At 48.2% G+C, this 15,642-nt stretch overlaps 6 protein-coding genes across 6 annotated transcripts; 2 read left to right on the top strand and 4 right to left on the bottom strand.

Moving 5' to 3' along the window:
* Positions 1-1,720: 1,720 nt before the first annotated feature.
* N7479_008056 (Disease resistance protein) lies at positions 1,721-4,963 on the top strand (the record flags this gene model as incomplete). Its single annotated transcript, XM_057255750.1, has 5 exons — positions 1,721-1,957; positions 2,023-2,238; positions 2,517-3,270; positions 3,318-4,102; positions 4,148-4,963. 5 exons carry the CDS (start codon positions 1,721-1,723, stop codon positions 4,961-4,963), a joined length of 2,808 nt encoding a protein of 935 aa, XP_057109612.1.
* Positions 4,964-6,251: 1,288 nt separating this feature from the next.
* N7479_008057 (uncharacterized protein) lies at positions 6,252-6,713 on the bottom strand (the record flags this gene model as incomplete). Its single annotated transcript, XM_057255751.1, has 2 exons — positions 6,252-6,409; positions 6,470-6,713. 2 exons carry the CDS (start codon positions 6,711-6,713, stop codon positions 6,252-6,254), a joined length of 402 nt encoding a protein of 133 aa, XP_057109613.1.
* A 2,233-nt stretch (positions 6,714-8,946) lies between these two features.
* N7479_008058 (uncharacterized protein) lies at positions 8,947-9,186 on the bottom strand (the record flags this gene model as incomplete). Its single annotated transcript, XM_057255752.1, has 1 exon — positions 8,947-9,186. One exon carries the CDS (start codon positions 9,184-9,186, stop codon positions 8,947-8,949), a length of 240 nt encoding a protein of 79 aa, XP_057109614.1.
* Positions 9,187-10,406: 1,220 nt separating this feature from the next.
* N7479_008059 (NADH-quinone oxidoreductase subunit D) lies at positions 10,407-11,957 on the bottom strand (the record flags this gene model as incomplete). Its single annotated transcript, XM_057255753.1, has 3 exons — positions 10,407-10,444; positions 10,504-11,224; positions 11,295-11,957. The coding sequence occupies 3 exons, from the start codon at positions 11,955-11,957 to the stop codon at positions 10,407-10,409; spliced, it is 1,422 nt and encodes a 473-aa protein (XP_057109615.1).
* A 419-nt stretch (positions 11,958-12,376) lies between these two features.
* On the top strand, positions 12,377-13,625 carry N7479_008060 (DNA-directed RNA polymerase core subunit RPC40; the record flags this gene model as incomplete). The annotated part of the gene is made up of 3 exons (XM_057255754.1): positions 12,377-12,421; positions 12,472-12,576; positions 12,651-13,625. 3 exons carry the CDS (start codon positions 12,377-12,379, stop codon positions 13,623-13,625), a joined length of 1,125 nt encoding a protein of 374 aa, XP_057109616.1.
* Positions 13,626-13,884: 259 nt separating this feature from the next.
* N7479_008061 (NEDD8-activating protein UBA3) lies at positions 13,885-15,452 on the bottom strand (the record flags this gene model as incomplete). Its single annotated transcript, XM_057255755.1, has 6 exons — positions 13,885-14,636; positions 14,693-14,989; positions 15,039-15,118; positions 15,179-15,184; positions 15,234-15,335; positions 15,385-15,452. 6 exons carry the CDS (start codon positions 15,450-15,452, stop codon positions 13,885-13,887), a joined length of 1,305 nt encoding a protein of 434 aa, XP_057109617.1.
* Positions 15,453-15,642: the final 190 nt, after the last annotated feature.

The raw sequence follows: 15,642 nt of genomic DNA on the forward strand, positions 1-15,642 counted from the left end.
AATTACTGGGTCAAACATTGCAAGTGCAATATACCAGATGGAATGACTCCGGGATCCGTGTGATAGAGCTCTACATATTCATACATTCATTCCAAATACATATCAAACCATACAATATACATTACTAGATTTATATTCAATGATTAAGGTTCTTCAATATTCCAACCTGCATGTCGAAAATGACATTTCGCGCTTTTTTTTTCTTACCCAGCCGCAGAACAAATCTGTCGAACCCCTTCCGTACGATAGAAAGATATATTATCCATAACAAGGACAGACTTCGGCTCCGGCCACCTCCCACAGTGATATAGGAGTTACCGTATAAAATCTTCGAACACGAAAGTATCCGTTCCCCGAAAACCTCGCAAAAAGACGACGCTATCTTGGGTATATACGGGAAGTATCTGGTATCGCTGTCCACAGTGAAAATAAGAAATATACACAGGTGTTACGCCAATGGAGACTATCCTGTCCGTCTGAAACACGCTCGTCTATCACAGCACGACTCATCCACATATACCAAATGGTAGGATCGGAAAGACGATATAGTGTGAAGATAGTAATCTCGTAATTCGGCATTTCGCTCTCTCGCGATCTGTCTCGAAGCCTTTTTAGACCACTCAGCCGATATGAGCGCCCTGCCAACGCTATAAATAGTCACAAGCACGCGGAATTCATCGCACAAGAAGACCACTATCTTATCCGGGTATGGATCTGGGTTTTCGAGCAGATACTCACAGAGAGCTTCGAGCATAGATAAGGTGATCGTTCGTCGCCGGCTGACACCGTTTATTGGTTCTGTGACACTTCTGAAGCATTTTAGATTCGAGCGGATGGTCCTGACTGACCGTGGGGTACAGTGGGCTGCTTTGCCGATTTGTGCGTTAGCGTAGGGTTCAGTGTCCTGTATCATATCACGAATTATATTGCGTCGCCATGTTTCAATCTTTGGCGCCATTTCTATTCCACTGCAGCTGTACAAAAGAACGTGGTGGAACGCAGCCTGTTCTACCGGACGAGTTTATCTCTGGCCAGGCCACAGCATCGACGATAGCCCGCGTCACGTGCACTGCATTTCTTCCAAGGTTTCATGTGGGAAATAATACAGCCATTTTACCACTAGACCATAACAAAAACCAAGGTTCCTGTTTCAAGGCCGGGGCCATATCCCAGTCTGACATTTCACCTAGGTAGCCCCCACAATGAACACTACTAGTCTATTCTGTCTACTCCGTACTGTACTCCGTATCATATCTATTGTTAGGAATATAGTGGTTACGACATTAATATCTACTACTACTTTTGGGGTTCTTCCCTATATTAACCCCCGCTAACAGATCCTCTCTTTACTGGACAAGATCGTAAATATGTCTTGCTCATGAATACATAGAAGGATGATTGGGCCTCCTGTGACGTAAATAGTGCGAGCCATTCGTGAATGACCGGGGTGATATGCAGCTGGTCATCCTCGTAGTCTGATAAGTTGTGTTCGTGTCTGGTTGGCTGAACGTTCCCCAGAACGCACTTCGAGGGCGCTTAGGTGCTGCGCCCTTTTGGTCCGGATGCTAGTGGATAATTGTGAGACTTTGCGCTCGCATTTGAGTCTTCTTGCTGGGGTCCTCATTTACCTTGGATAGTTTACACCTGACGCCTGCTACAATATCGAAGTCTTTTTGCCCGAAATCTCTCTCGATAAAGTGCGCCGACTGTGCCGCCAAAAATGTCGCTGAAATGTTTGAGCCGCGATTCCTACCGGGTGGGATGGATATGCCCCTTAGAGGTGGAACAGATCGCGGCAATGGAGATGCTAGACGAGGAGCACCAACCTCTTCCGCAACCCAGCGGGGACACGAACGTTTACAACCTCGGCAGTATCAACAACCATCACGTGGTTATCGCTGGTCTTCCTCGGGCAGGGAACTGCTCCGCAGCCACTGTCGTCACTTTGAACGCAAAGGTTTCCTCGAAGCCCCGCCAACGGCCCTTCTTAACGCTGCACGAGAGTTAGCTGTCCGGCGCCAGCGGGTGGACGATGATCCAATTTGGGGGAACCTGGGGCGAATCCAAACTAGCCGTCGAAGACTTCGCCGCTTCAAGTTCCCTGGCGCCGTGAATGACCATCTCTACCCATCTAACTATACACATGGGCAGCAAGGGATACCGTGTGAAGATAGTGGATGTGACCCGAAGCAGCGTATCGAGCGACCGACAGACGAGGAAGACGACTCTTTTATTGTTGTACACCGAGGTACAATAGCTTCAGGGGAGTTGGTGATAAAGGACGCTAAGAAGAGAGACGATATGGCGCAGGAGTATGGGGTACTATGCTTTGAAATGGAGGCCGCAGGAGCCCTTACCGATTTCCCATGTATGGTGATTCGAGGCATCTCCGACTATTGCGACTCGCATAAGAACGACCAGTGGCATGGTTACGCAGCAGCAGTAGCGGCTGCCTATGCGCGGCAGTTATTTTTCCATATGTCCATTGAAGAGGTGCAACGGTAAATCCCTCACAGTCCCAACATGCAGAGACCATGAATACATGTTTCAAGTTTGTTAAAGCATTACTTAGAAATTCGAATCCGAGAGAAACAACTTTCGAGCTTCCACTTAACCTGTCCGAGATATTTGAAGTAACCCGGTTCGTTGCACGAGAAGATAAGCTCAAGAGAATGGAAGAGATCTTCGACACAACTATTGGACGCCGTACTGCCGTGGTGCATGGATTAGGTGGCATTGGCAAGACCCAGCTAGCTATCGCATATATTAAACGAAATCGGTCTCATTACTCGGCGACAATATGGCTGAATGCAAAAGACGAAACAGCATTAAAGCAAAGCTTTGCTCGCACAGCTGAGTGGATTCTGAGCCACCACCCGTCTCTTATATACATTACAGGTGCTTTGGAGAGCCGAGACTTGGACGAGACGGTGAAAGCGGTTAAACGATGGTTGGACGACCCGATGAACGATCGCTGGTTGATCGTCTATGATAACTATGATAATCCCCTATTGGGCAACCATACAGGGAAAGGCATGAGCTATACTTCCTCTGTCGAGGCAGGTATATATAACGATAACGACAAAGATCTTGCAAAGGCTTTTGATCTTCAGAAATTCGTGCCCGAGACCGACCATGGTGCCATCATTGTGACCACGCGGTCCTCTATGGTAAAGCTAGGCCAGACTATTCACTTGCGCAAGCTAGAGGATATCAATGATAGCCTTGAGGTCCTGGCTTCCGTCTCTGGCCGTGAAGATTTAAGACAAGGTGAGTAAGGACGATATAGTCCAATGTTATGTACTAATAGGAAGCAGATCCTGCAGCTACTGATCTTGCGAGGCAGCTTGATGGACTTCCTCTGGCCCTCGCGACAGCTGGCGCATACTTGGATCAAGTTTCGATCAGCTGCACCGAGTATCTCCAGCTATACCGAGAATCATGGCAGCAATTACACGAACAGACGCCGCAACTGGCGGCATACGATCAAACGTTGTACTCAACATGGAATCTCTCATATCGATATATTCAGCAGCAGAGCCCAATTGCAGCTATGCTTCTCCGACAATGGGCATATTTTGCTAGTGAAGACTTGTGGTATGAGCTGCTGGAGAATGGTGGCTCGGAAAAGCCGGAATGGCTAGACGCACTGACAAAGAATAAGATCATATTTCACGCAAGCTTACGAATTTTGTGCAGTCACGGGCTCGTTGAAGCTGATCCGACTACCACATTACAGAGAGTGGAGTCACGAGGCTATAGCGTACACAGCTGCGTTCATTTCTGGATGATTCATGTGCTGAACCAGGGGCTTGAAAATAGTATGGCCTGGATAGCAGTCGAATGTGTAGCGGCGCGTGTGCCTGGGAAAGACGAACAGGAATTCTGGCTTTTACAACGGCGGCTTATTGCACATGCAGACAGATGTTTGGAGACAATTAGAAATAGAGAAATTAATGGTGAGGCTGCGGGGGCTCTGCATTCTTTGGGTTTTCTCTACGCAGATCAAGGCCGGCTCCAAGAGGCAGAGGCGATGTACAAACAAGCGCTAGAAGGCACGGAGAAGGCGTGGGGACGAGAACATATATCGACGCTTGATACCGTCAATAACCTCGGTCTTCTCTACGCAGATCAAGGCCGGCTCTAGGAGGCAGAGGCGATGTACGAACGAGCGCTAGAAGGCTACGAGAAGGTGTTAGGACGAGAATATACGTCGACGCTTAATACCGTCAACAACCTCGGTCTTCTCTACGTAGATCAAGGCCGGCTCCAGGAGGCAGAGGCAATATACGAACGAGCGCTAGAAGGCTACGAGAAGGCGTGGGGACGAGAATATATATCGACGCTTAATACCGTCAACAATCTCGGTAACCTCTACGTAGATCAAGGCCGACTCCAGGAGGCAGGGGCGATGTACGAACGAGCGCTGGAAGGCAAGGAGAAGGCGTGGGGACGCGAACATATGTCGACGCTTGATACCGTCAACAACCTCGGTCTTCTCTACGTAGATCAAGGCCGACTCCAGGAGGCAGGGGCGATGTACGAACGAGCGCTGGAAGGCAAGGAGAAGGCGTGGGGACGCGAACATATATCGACGCTCAATACCGTCAATAACCTCGGTATTCTCTACGCAGGTCAAGGTCGGCTCCAGGAGGCAGAGGCGATGTACAAACGAGCGCTTAAAGGCTACGAGGCCGCTTTTGGGGCGACCTCAAATTTCACTTATATCCCTGCCTTGTGCACTCTGGAAAACTTTGGCTTTCTATGCGAGAGGAACGGGCAGGTTGATACTGCTCTGCTGTATTATCAGCGGGCACTGGTGGGCACTGAGGCTGTTTGGGGCCAGTATAGCGAACGGTATCTTTGGCTTTCCAACAAATTGAATTCTTTCGAGCGGGACACACATGAACTTTCTGAAAGAGAAGAGCCTGTTCAAATGAAAACAAACCGGAGGCTAAAATAGAAGAAACTGGGAGCCAAGCTCTCCGGTATGTATCAGCCAAAATAAGCCATGCAACGAATCCAGAAAGGCCCACCTAGTTTTTAGTCTCTCTTATTATATACGTATGGGCTTTTTCACCATGATGCCAAATTGGAGTAGCACAGCTAGAGATGCTGATCTACTCGCGGGATTCTGGGATGTATCATGCACTTTTACAGGGCGATGACGATGATAGAAATGATGATAGGAACATTTGAATAGCTTCATTTACGATACACTGTATAGAGCGATAAAAAAAAAGCGGTCTATAATCAGGCATCATTCAGGCAAAACTAGACCAAAAAGTCCATTGGGACATTGGCCGTTATGCCCCTTCGCACACCCACTTAACTCGACTTTAGAACATCTGGATGTTTGTAAACTTGCATAGTCATATAGTAATGTTCGAAATCAGCTATACCTGCACACTCTTTCAACTCCGCCACACGATATTCTGGTTCGCGACGCCATAACAAAATTAATTTCATCCGATGTTTATGGGGTTATAATCCATGAGGAAAGAAAGCATAGGAGTCATGCAGAACTCGCCGGATATCACCATCTCAATTCTCAAGAAGCTCCCCGCCGTCAATTACTCGATGAAAGTTCAGATTGATCGTGGTAAGAAAAAATGCTACCGCGACGCTGAAGAGATATAATCTTGAGCTCCGTGATCCACATTACCTTTAGATAATAAAGGTTTCACTGCTTTATTGTCATAGATCCTTTCTCCAACCCTCTTGTGAAACGAGCCCATCCTCTTTAGACTTGGCTCAGTTTCAAGTATTGAATCGTATTGAAAAGCATGACTACATGACAACGTGGTGTATAAATTGCATGTAATACCCGCCAAGAATACTGGCATCTCGCGGCCCCTAGGCTCGCTCATTGATGGCTGCTTGCTCTCAGTTTCTAGCAGTAATGTTGATTAGAGTGGCAATGTCAATCCCTGTCGAGTAGTATGCACTAAGTAAATCTATGATACATAGGCAAGGCACAGAGGTTTCGCAGTCGTGCGCCATAAGGGCAGCCTAAGAATTGGAGCGGCAATCGACCACGATAGGCCGTGACGAGGCTTTAAGTTCCTGTCGGAAAATGAATCATTCTAATGTACATACTCGAATATATAATTGCTGTATACTGTATGTCGCTTTGGCGAGGGATCAGTGTAAATGACTACTACTTCTACTCTTACTGTAGTAGTCTGTAGGAAAGGTCGTTTCGGCAATTACATATACTATCAAAAGTTTTCATGTAATCAATCTACTTGTCACGGCCAGTCACCCTCAAGTATCTTGAACATGTCATCTGTTGCATTAGCTTCTTTAGCTTCATCGTCATTGTCTCCCCAATCAGACCCGGACTTCAAATTCCCCAATTGCTCGTCGCTTGATGAGGTCCACTCTTCGTTGTTAAGATCTTCCCCACCTGAGTATACATCAAACACTGCTAGAATCGTGCTTCTGTGTTCTGACCCGTTAAACTTACGCGGAAGGGCATCTCCAAGGCTCGATAGATCAAAGTTTTGCTCATCCAGTGTCGCACAATTGAGCTTAAGATCATGCTCCTTGAAAGCTGGAAGTACGATCTCCTTATACCAATTAGCCTTTTTCTTAAGGTCGTCCCATGCCCAGCTTCTACTGACTTCTGCTTCTGTAACTTCCCAAAGGCATAGATAATGATTTCTGTAATAAAGTGTCTGTCCGTAAGGATTGCATACTCCATGTGACATCTATGCGGCTATGTCAAGAATGGGTAATCGGTTTCTCACTCGAACGTTTGGATTGATTACAGTCAGGGTTTGCATGCCTCTTCTTTCGGTCCTCATGTCTGCAAGATCCTCAAAGGCTGATGCATCTGTTGTGAAAGAGATAAAAGGCGTCGGCTCCCAAATACGGTGGTTTGCGTGTGTAGTCAGTGCTTCTTTCCGTGAATCCCACGTGCGCAATGGTCGGTGCGGGTGTCTTCATAACATGCAGTTCGACTCTTCGGGTTGGCTTCCAGAATAAATATCCCATATCCGAAGGAACGGCTGATCAAAGAATGGACCGCGCCACTCCTTCCAGGGTCGTCGATATTCTTCGTCTTGGGTGATAGAAGGATGCAAGAGATTCAAGCAGAAAGAAGAGGTCAGAGTTGAGGCTACCATGATGACAATCTGTCACTTTCTGCATATAAAAAAACACGGGTTTGTAGCTAGATGGTTGATTTTCTGACCGAGACCTCTGATGTGCGTGTGGGCTTGGTAGTATCTTTATTTCATTTTCTTTAACATGAATCTTAGACCACGCACCGGCCCATAAAGCTCAGAGCCCAACACCCAACCCGCAAATGGGTTGGGTTTTGGGCCCGGAAGCAGATTTCGCTAACTAATGACTGTAAGTGTGTTGATGGAGGGGTACCAGGTGACATACATTGATTTATCTTACCATACCTTCCTTGATCTCACATTTTCTGTCAGTTATAAGCCCGGAATCTTTCAACTAAGATAGACTTGATACTCATTCAGCTTGTGAGCAGGTCCAAATAACGATCGCTGGCGTTCTTGTTAGGCTGATATCCCCACAGTCTTCTTGCTTTCACTGTGCGGGACCGCACTCTGTCAAACCGACATAACGTTGAGGGCTACAACGGATCCGCATTGTAGGCCGTCGGCGAGCGTGATAGGAACGTACAGCCAGTGGCCTACGATCCAAATGTTCTGCAATCTGCGTGATACTGCGTCATTGATGATTTGACCTTGATTGAGTGAGTTATTCAAATATTCTGCGCGAGGTTGAAGAGGCCAATTAACCTTACGAGCGACCCCTAAGAAAACCTATACCCCCACTCAAATGGCAAGACTAGACTTCAACTTGTTCCTCACTTACTGGTGCACGACACTCAGGAAGCAGCGGCCATCTTTAGCGGACACGTAGAAAATGTCATCTGTTTTCTTATGAAACTCAGAGACGTAAGAGAAGAGCTAGCTTAGTCCGAAGGGTCAGGCAATTTGTGCAATATTTTGTCATATCTAAATCTGAGAAGCATTTCTAAGTCCTAGTGGGAACCATTTTAATTTGAAAGAGGGTCTTCCTTTTACCGACGTCATTTTTCGTCGTTTCTCACTAGTAGCTTCTTGACTTTCCGTACATCCTCTGTATCTCCCAACTCAGGACACAAACGAAGTACGGTATCTAACTGTGACCTCGCAGCGCTGATGTTCTTTTCTGTCCGTGGACAGTGCGTCTGGACAAAACTCCTATAGACGTCTTTGAAGTGGAAGGCTGATTGGAAAAACAGTCTCTTCCCAGAGTCCTTCAGCAACGTTGACACTATAAGTGGCGGGTGCTGTGGAAGCTCGTTCTTCTTAATAGAATCCTCAAGGTAAAGACGGTCTACTGTGAAGCTTTCGCCTTCTACCACACCATCATTATTCTATCCAGGAATATCGGCTATCAACCAAGGGTGGTGAATAATGGCTGGCAGCGGTGCCACAGACATCCAATCCCAGTCAATGACCCTATGTTTGATTCCGTCTGTTAGAACGAGATTATACAGTAGAGAAGCGACGTTTTATATCTACCCTGTCAAGTGGAAGTCGTCGCTTTTTATAATATTGTGCGCATTCAGATCCCTATGGGTAAAGCCGACACCAGTGTATTTATCAAACTCAGCAGTATAATTTGGGATCATCGACCGTATGATCAGATAGTCAATAGCATTGCCCTATCTAGCAGTGCCATTGAGGGTTCGTCGAAGACCTCGGTCTAGGCTTTTCGTGAGCCAGACTGAGTATAGACAATTTTCCTCTGCAGTAAGGGCGCAAGGAACAGGAGTAGTCTATAGTTGCAACAGAAATTCTGCGAGGTCATCCAGAAGCCTTTGACGTTTAACCAGAGGGATTTGGAAATTCCAGATCGCTAGCGGCTTACCACTGACCTATTCCGAGTACAGCACAGGGTGTTCTGCTTCTACAAAAAGGTTTAGCGCTTTGATCTCTGCGCGTTGCTGTTGATATACTGAAATTGTCTAACAGCTCGCAGTTCGTTTTTCCAATTATTGGAATCGGTATGGACTCGGGCAGCCCATCGTACGGAGTCTTCAAAGACAACTTCGAATACGCGGTGTGAGCCGCCGTGGCAAGGATATTCGTCAGCAAGTGAGCATGGGACTCCCAGGCGAAGGCAGCTAGCTTCAGAGAGCAGATCAAGCGAGCCTGCCATATTGGAACTTATGGAAATGAAAGTGACCGTTGTGTTGAACAATGTAAAATGGCAGGGAGAGAGGGAGATGAAAGAATAAGGTAATAAGTGTGTTGATGGAGGAGTACCAAGATGAGAGTGACCATCGACAGGGAGAGAGGGCACTTGATTGTTAGTGATCGGCGAAAGAGGACTGAGAGCGTTTGTAGGTGGGTAACCTGGGTGGTTGGCGATGGCGCTGAGAGGCTTATAACCTGTCAGGAAGTTTATGGGCATCAACACGGACGGTGTAATGTGAGACTAGAATGTGAATTGTGAAAGCCAAATCATAGACTTAACACTGAACAGACATCTGTTAATTTTTATTTTTTACATCTTCTCCAAGCGCCCGGGCAAGCCGAACAGTTGATGAAAAGGTTCGCGTCGATCGGGGGTAGTGTGAGCCCAATGACACTGTGCGACGAGGCATGCGCAAGCACAGGGGCCAAGTCACTGGTTTCAAAAATAGGAATAATCAAAGTGTTTCCTGGACGGAAACTTTCAGAGATTAAACTGAAAAGAACAGATACTACACTTGATCTAAGCCAATAGGCAAAGAGAGCTAAAGAAGAAAGAAAAGAAGAGGAATCTCCGGGGGCCGTGGTGTCTTTATATACCCTGAGGGCGGTGAGGACTTTTTCTTTTGCCGGTCCCGTTCGCCACCGCCCCTGGGATCCCGGGACTAACTTTGGCCCGAAAGAAATGAGCGATGCGTAGTCGTCCGAGGAGATATCGCTAACTGACCAGTCTATGCAGATATCCTTTTTATATATCTGATCTAGCACTGCGTATATACATTCATATGCAAAGATAAGATGTACTACATAAAATAATCAGGCTTGAACTATTGCTAGTTAGATTCATGAATAATATCTCTACATTGAAACAGCTCACGGAAGAAGAATCAGATGTTCACTATACACAGGGCTTGTTTGAAGCAGTAGAGGTAGGAAAAAAAAAACAGACACACAAAGGAGAATGACAAGACATAATAGCACAACGCCATGGGAAGAAAACATGGAGCATTTGGTACACCCTAGCCAGCGTCGAAAGTTCTAGGGTTTATAGATCACATCAAGAAATGGGTGGTTCCTCTTTTCTGATTTTCCCCAGCACAGGCGAATCTAACCATCTAAGAGGGTGCCATGGGAAGGTTTTCTTCAGGTTTGGTTTTTTTTTAATTATTGCGTTGCCAATACCGTTTATCGATCAACTTCACCGAACACAAGATCCATGGTACCTAGAAGAAATTCAAGGTTAGAAGCTGGAATCCAAGAAGACAAGAGAACAAATACTTACCAATAATTGCGACAGCATCGGCGAGCAAGTGACCACGAGACACCTGATCGAAGCCACCCAAGTGGGCGAAACCAGGAGCACGGATCTTGCAGCGGTATGGCCGCTCACTGCCATCACTGACCAGGAAGACACCCATCTCACCCTTGGGGGCCTCGATGGCTGAGTAGGTCTCACCAGGAGGCACAGAGTAACCCTTGGTGAAGAGAAGGAAGTGGTGAATGAGAGCCTCCATGTTCTCCTTCATGGCAGCACGGGGAGGGGGAGAGATCTTGTAGTCCTCCACACGGACAGGACCTTCGGGCATCTTGTTCAGGCACTGGTGGATGATACGGAGAGACTGGCGGAACTCCTCCATACGGCAGAGGTAACGGTCGTAGCAGTCACCGTTGACACCGACGGGAACGTCGAACTCAACCTGATCATAGGCATCGTATGGCTGCGACTTGCGGATATCATAAGGAACACCCGAGCCACGGAGCATGACACCGGTGAAACTCATGTTGAGCGCATCGGTGGCGTTAACAACACCAACACCCTGGGTTCTGGCCTTCCAGATACGGTTATCCGTGAGCAGCTCCTCGGTCTCGTCAATGCGGTCACCGAACTGAGTGGCCCACTGGTAGATGTCATCCAAAAGACCAAGGGGGATATCCTGCGACACACCACCGGGGCGAACGTAAGCAGCGTGGAGACGGGCACCGGAGACACGCTCATAGAATTCCTAAAGCATCCGAAGTATCAGTTGAATAAGACCTAGCTGCAGTGGCTTTTGGCGACTCTCAATTACTCACCATAAGCTTCTCACGCTCCTCGAAACCCCACAGGAAAGGAGTCAGGGCACCCACGTCCATTGCGTGGGACAGGACGGACATGAGGTGGTTCAGAACTCGGGTGATCTCGCCGAACAAGGTACGGATCCACTTGGCACGGTCAGGGATATCGACGTTCAACAGCTTCTCAACGGCCAAAGAGAAGCACTGCTCGTTGGTCATCATGGAGACGTAGTCCAATCGGTCAAAGTAAGGCAGGGCCTGCATGTAGGTTTTGTACTCAATCAACTTCTCGGTACCACGGTGAAGCAGACCGACGTGGGGATCGGAGCGAACAATCTCTTCGCCATTGAGCTCCAGAATCAATCGGAGCACACCGTGAGCAGCAGGATGCTGAGGACCGAAGTTGACAGTGTAATGACGGATCTTGCGGTCGGTCCCTTCGGCCTCGGATTCAAGGGCAGAAGCCTCGGGGTCCTCGGGAATACCCTTGTTGGCGAGGGAGGTGAAGGTCGGGTCGGTCGGCACAAGTCGTGTGGCTTGGTAGCTAGTAGCCTCTGCATGACGGCGAGGAACAGAGGTGGTTATCGAGCGGGAACGAGGAATGGATGTGATGAGCGAGGAGGGGCGGAGGCAGAGCCTTTTGGGCGCATTGCCCGCTAGGCGGGCGAAAGAAGCGGCCATAGAGGATGAAGAATCGGAGGTCCAAGAGGGAAAAGAAGGGAGATGATCCTCAATCCAGGCGCATTCAATGGGTGGATATGGCTCGCTACGGATAGGGAACTCGTTGGAGGTCTCAAGTTGGGAGTCGCATTTTGGCTCGTCACGTGATAAGCTGCCGGGTCATCAGCTGTGTGCTGGTTGGCTTGAAGGGGCCACTATACTGTGTGGGTGTTGGCTCCACACTAGCCTCGTCTTGGTTAGCGCTGTGCATTTCTCACATAATTCTGCATTTATGGATTATGTAAATATATATTTTCTGTGCAGAATAAAGCCCTCTTGGCTGCCTCAGGCAAACTAGAAAATTACTTCGAGAAATCTCTCTTATCGGTGATCGCGGATTTTACCATCAACCTTCACCAGACCCTCTACAATTGCTCACCATGGCGCCTCTTGTTGCCTCGCAGGAGGAGCTGCAGCGCCGCCGTGTATGTCTCCAGCAATGATTTCATGCAGCTCAGAATACTAATCGCCTCAGATCATCGGCATCAATGCGGAAACCGTCACCAATATCCCCTCTACAGATTTTCCTGGCCATTGGCCCGGAGAGTCGCATGGGTGGGCACTCGACGAATTCAAGAATGTATGTGCTGAAACTCTTACCAGGAAGGTATATTCTGCTGAATTCAGTCAATTCTGACCATTTATATCCAACAGAATTTCAAAGTCGAATTCCACCGCAATGACCGGTTCGATGCATCCTTCTCGCTAGTCGGTCTCGACGCCGCAGTTGCCAATGCTTTCCGTCGCATCCTTATGGCTGAGATCCCCACCATCGCTATTGAAGACTGCTTCATTCACAACAACACTTCCGTCATTCAAGACGAAGTGCTCGCACAACGGCTGGGTCTGATCCCGCTCAAGGGCTCCGTCGAGGGAATCAACTGGATGCACTGGTACAAGAAGGCGTCTGAAGACGGAGGCGAGGAGGAAGATGGCCCCTGCGACTTCAACACCATTGTGCTGCATCTTGACGTGGAATGCTACAAGAATGAGTACGCAGACAAGAACGAGCAGGACCCCCGCAAGCTGTACACCAACGCCCATGTTTACGCTAAGGACCTCATGTACATGCCTGTCGGTCGTCAGGAACAGTATTTCGTCGGCGATGGTGCTATTGCACCTGTCAATCCTGACATTCTGATTGCCAAGCTCCGTCCCGGCCAGAAGATCGAGATGGAACTCCACTGCCAGAAGGGTATCGGTGCCGACCACGCCAAGTTCTCGCCCGTGGCTACCGCTTCGTACCGTCTCTTGCCTGATATTAAGATCGAGCGTCCCATCATTGGCGACGATGCGAAGAAGTTTGCCAAGTGCTTCCCTAAGGGCGTGATTGGTCTTGAGCCTGTCACTTCTGCAGAGGCTGCGCAGCGTGGAAGTGGATATGATGGCCACGCCGGCGAGCTGAAGGCCGTCGTGAAGGATGCGTTCAACGATACTGTCAGCAGAGAGTGCTTGCGCCACGAGGAGTTCCAGGGTAAGGTCAAGCTGGGGCGCGTGCGGGATCACTTCATCTTCAACGTGGAGAGCACTGGTCAATTCGAGAGTGACATGCTCTTCTTGGAGGCTGTTAAGGTTATGAAGCTGAAGTGCAACCGGTGGAAGAGAGGTCTGACCGATCTGATGGGTTGATCAATCGGTCTTTTCTCTACTACACCTTATTATATGCATTCTTTGGCGTTGGATCTTTTGGCTGCCTTTGCGCTGTACATTTACGAAAAGTCGATCAGGGCTTCGCCTCACAGGCTGGAGTCTGGATGTGTTAATTGTCTTAGAAAAGAGCCCAACAGCTATCTTTTGAATTCTACGCAGTTAATTAAGGCTAATCATTCCGGTCATAAGATATCTGATTTCTCGTAAATTCCACATGGAAAGGCAGGTCAGTTTGCCCTTATTTGAAATGAAGACGGAAGCGGAACGTGGTGGTGTAGGCTGGGTCGCTTACAGCGACTTCCTCGCCATCATCGATCAAATCCGCCAGCTTTTTCGCCAGATGAGGCCGAGTCATTTCCTCTAGCTGAGGTGGGAAGCGCTGGTAGAGGGTCTTCTCTTCGGTTCGCATACTAGGCTTCTTCAATTGAGCCTCGGCCCTTTCACCAAGGCTGTCGATGAATTCGCCCAGGGTCATATTGGGATCCACGTTCAGCTTCCGGGCAAGTTCTCCGCACACGGGGCAGTCGGGCTTCTTCTCTGCCTCGAAGGTGTAAGTGTATACCCCTTCCTCGCCAGCGTACATCATGTAGTTGGTTAGGAATGGATTGCAGCTAGTGGCGATCTTGAGCACTTCTGAAGTTGTGGAGGCCGCAATGACGGCATTAGTTGATGCGATAGCCGGAATGATATTTTTGACCACACCCTGGGTCATCTGGAAGGTAACGCCATGGATATGGAAGTGCTGAGCACGTTCGTAAGCGGCATTGTAAATCCACGATATATGTTCCATGTCGTCGCTGTCAAAGGTGTCATCTTTGCGCTTCTCTTGCCATGCGATCTGGTGCGCCCACTCAATACAGTGTTGAGGCTGACGCGGGATGGTGGCAATAGTGCAGAGAGGAACTGCTGGACGAGGTGCGTGCATATCCAGTTGACACTCAATGCAGGATGAGATAGATGGTAGAATGACACGAGCTTGGCCCTTGAAACCTGTTTGATATATCAGCAACATGTTCTTGGCCGAGTTCAACGATGCAGGTAGGTACCTTCGGTTCCGCCATCAACAAGGGGCTTCAGGCTCAAGGGATCATCTTCATCGACCATCGAGATCAATGTGGAATTGATCCAGCGCCGAGCTTCGATACTGTCCAAGCCACAGACGACAATACTGAACTGCATGTAGTAGTCTTCATCTTTATCCTGGATCTTGCCGACGTAGGGTGTGATCTTCACTCCCTTCACTCGCTTTTGCACAAAAGCAGCGGCGACTTCGGCTTTGGGCTTTCCAATATCTGCCTGCCGGAACAGGAACTGCCGGTTGAGATTTGATATGTCAATAGTGTCTGTCAACTGTAAGCTTCTGGTCTTGGCATTATGAGTTGAAGCACATACCCATATCGATGACATGAATGTCTTTGAATCCTGACAGTGCAAGATTCTTTAAGATCTCACATCCTAGTCCACCAGCTCCGCTATATTTCAGTCAGCCCTTCATCTTGATAGAATATCACAACTTTGCGAGGTTGACAAACATCACCCTATGATTAATATTAGCAAAAGTAATCTCTCTAAAGTGAATCAACTTACAGGATTTTGGAAGATTCTAGGGCATTGATAGGCTCGGGGCCAGGGTTCCAATCTTCATCTGTAAAAGGACCACGTTTACTTAGGACGTTGTAGAGGTGCTTCCTGTGGGGTATTAGAGCAGATCTGAGGTCTCAAAGGTCATCCAACGAACCATCGACCTTGTGGATCCACGTAAATCGGAGCTTCCGGAGCATCTGGGGTTGCCACATCAACATCCATCTTGATAGGATCCTGTTATGGGCAACTGGTGAAAGTAAATAGGCACAGTATCAAGTCGCGTTACACGGGTCAACGTTCGGTACAGTGGCTGGCAGACGGAGTGAACTTTATGAGAGTTTTTTCAGGTACAGATTCAGTTCAGCGTTTGATATGATCAGCAAAGTATTCAAGTCACTGGTAATGAAGAGGA

This window comes from Penicillium vulpinum, assembly GCF_028829585.1.
Source record: "Penicillium vulpinum strain IBT 29486 chromosome Unknown utg000003l_segment0_segment0, whole genome shotgun sequence".
NCBI lineage: Eukaryota > Fungi > Ascomycota > Eurotiomycetes > Eurotiales > Aspergillaceae > Penicillium > Penicillium vulpinum.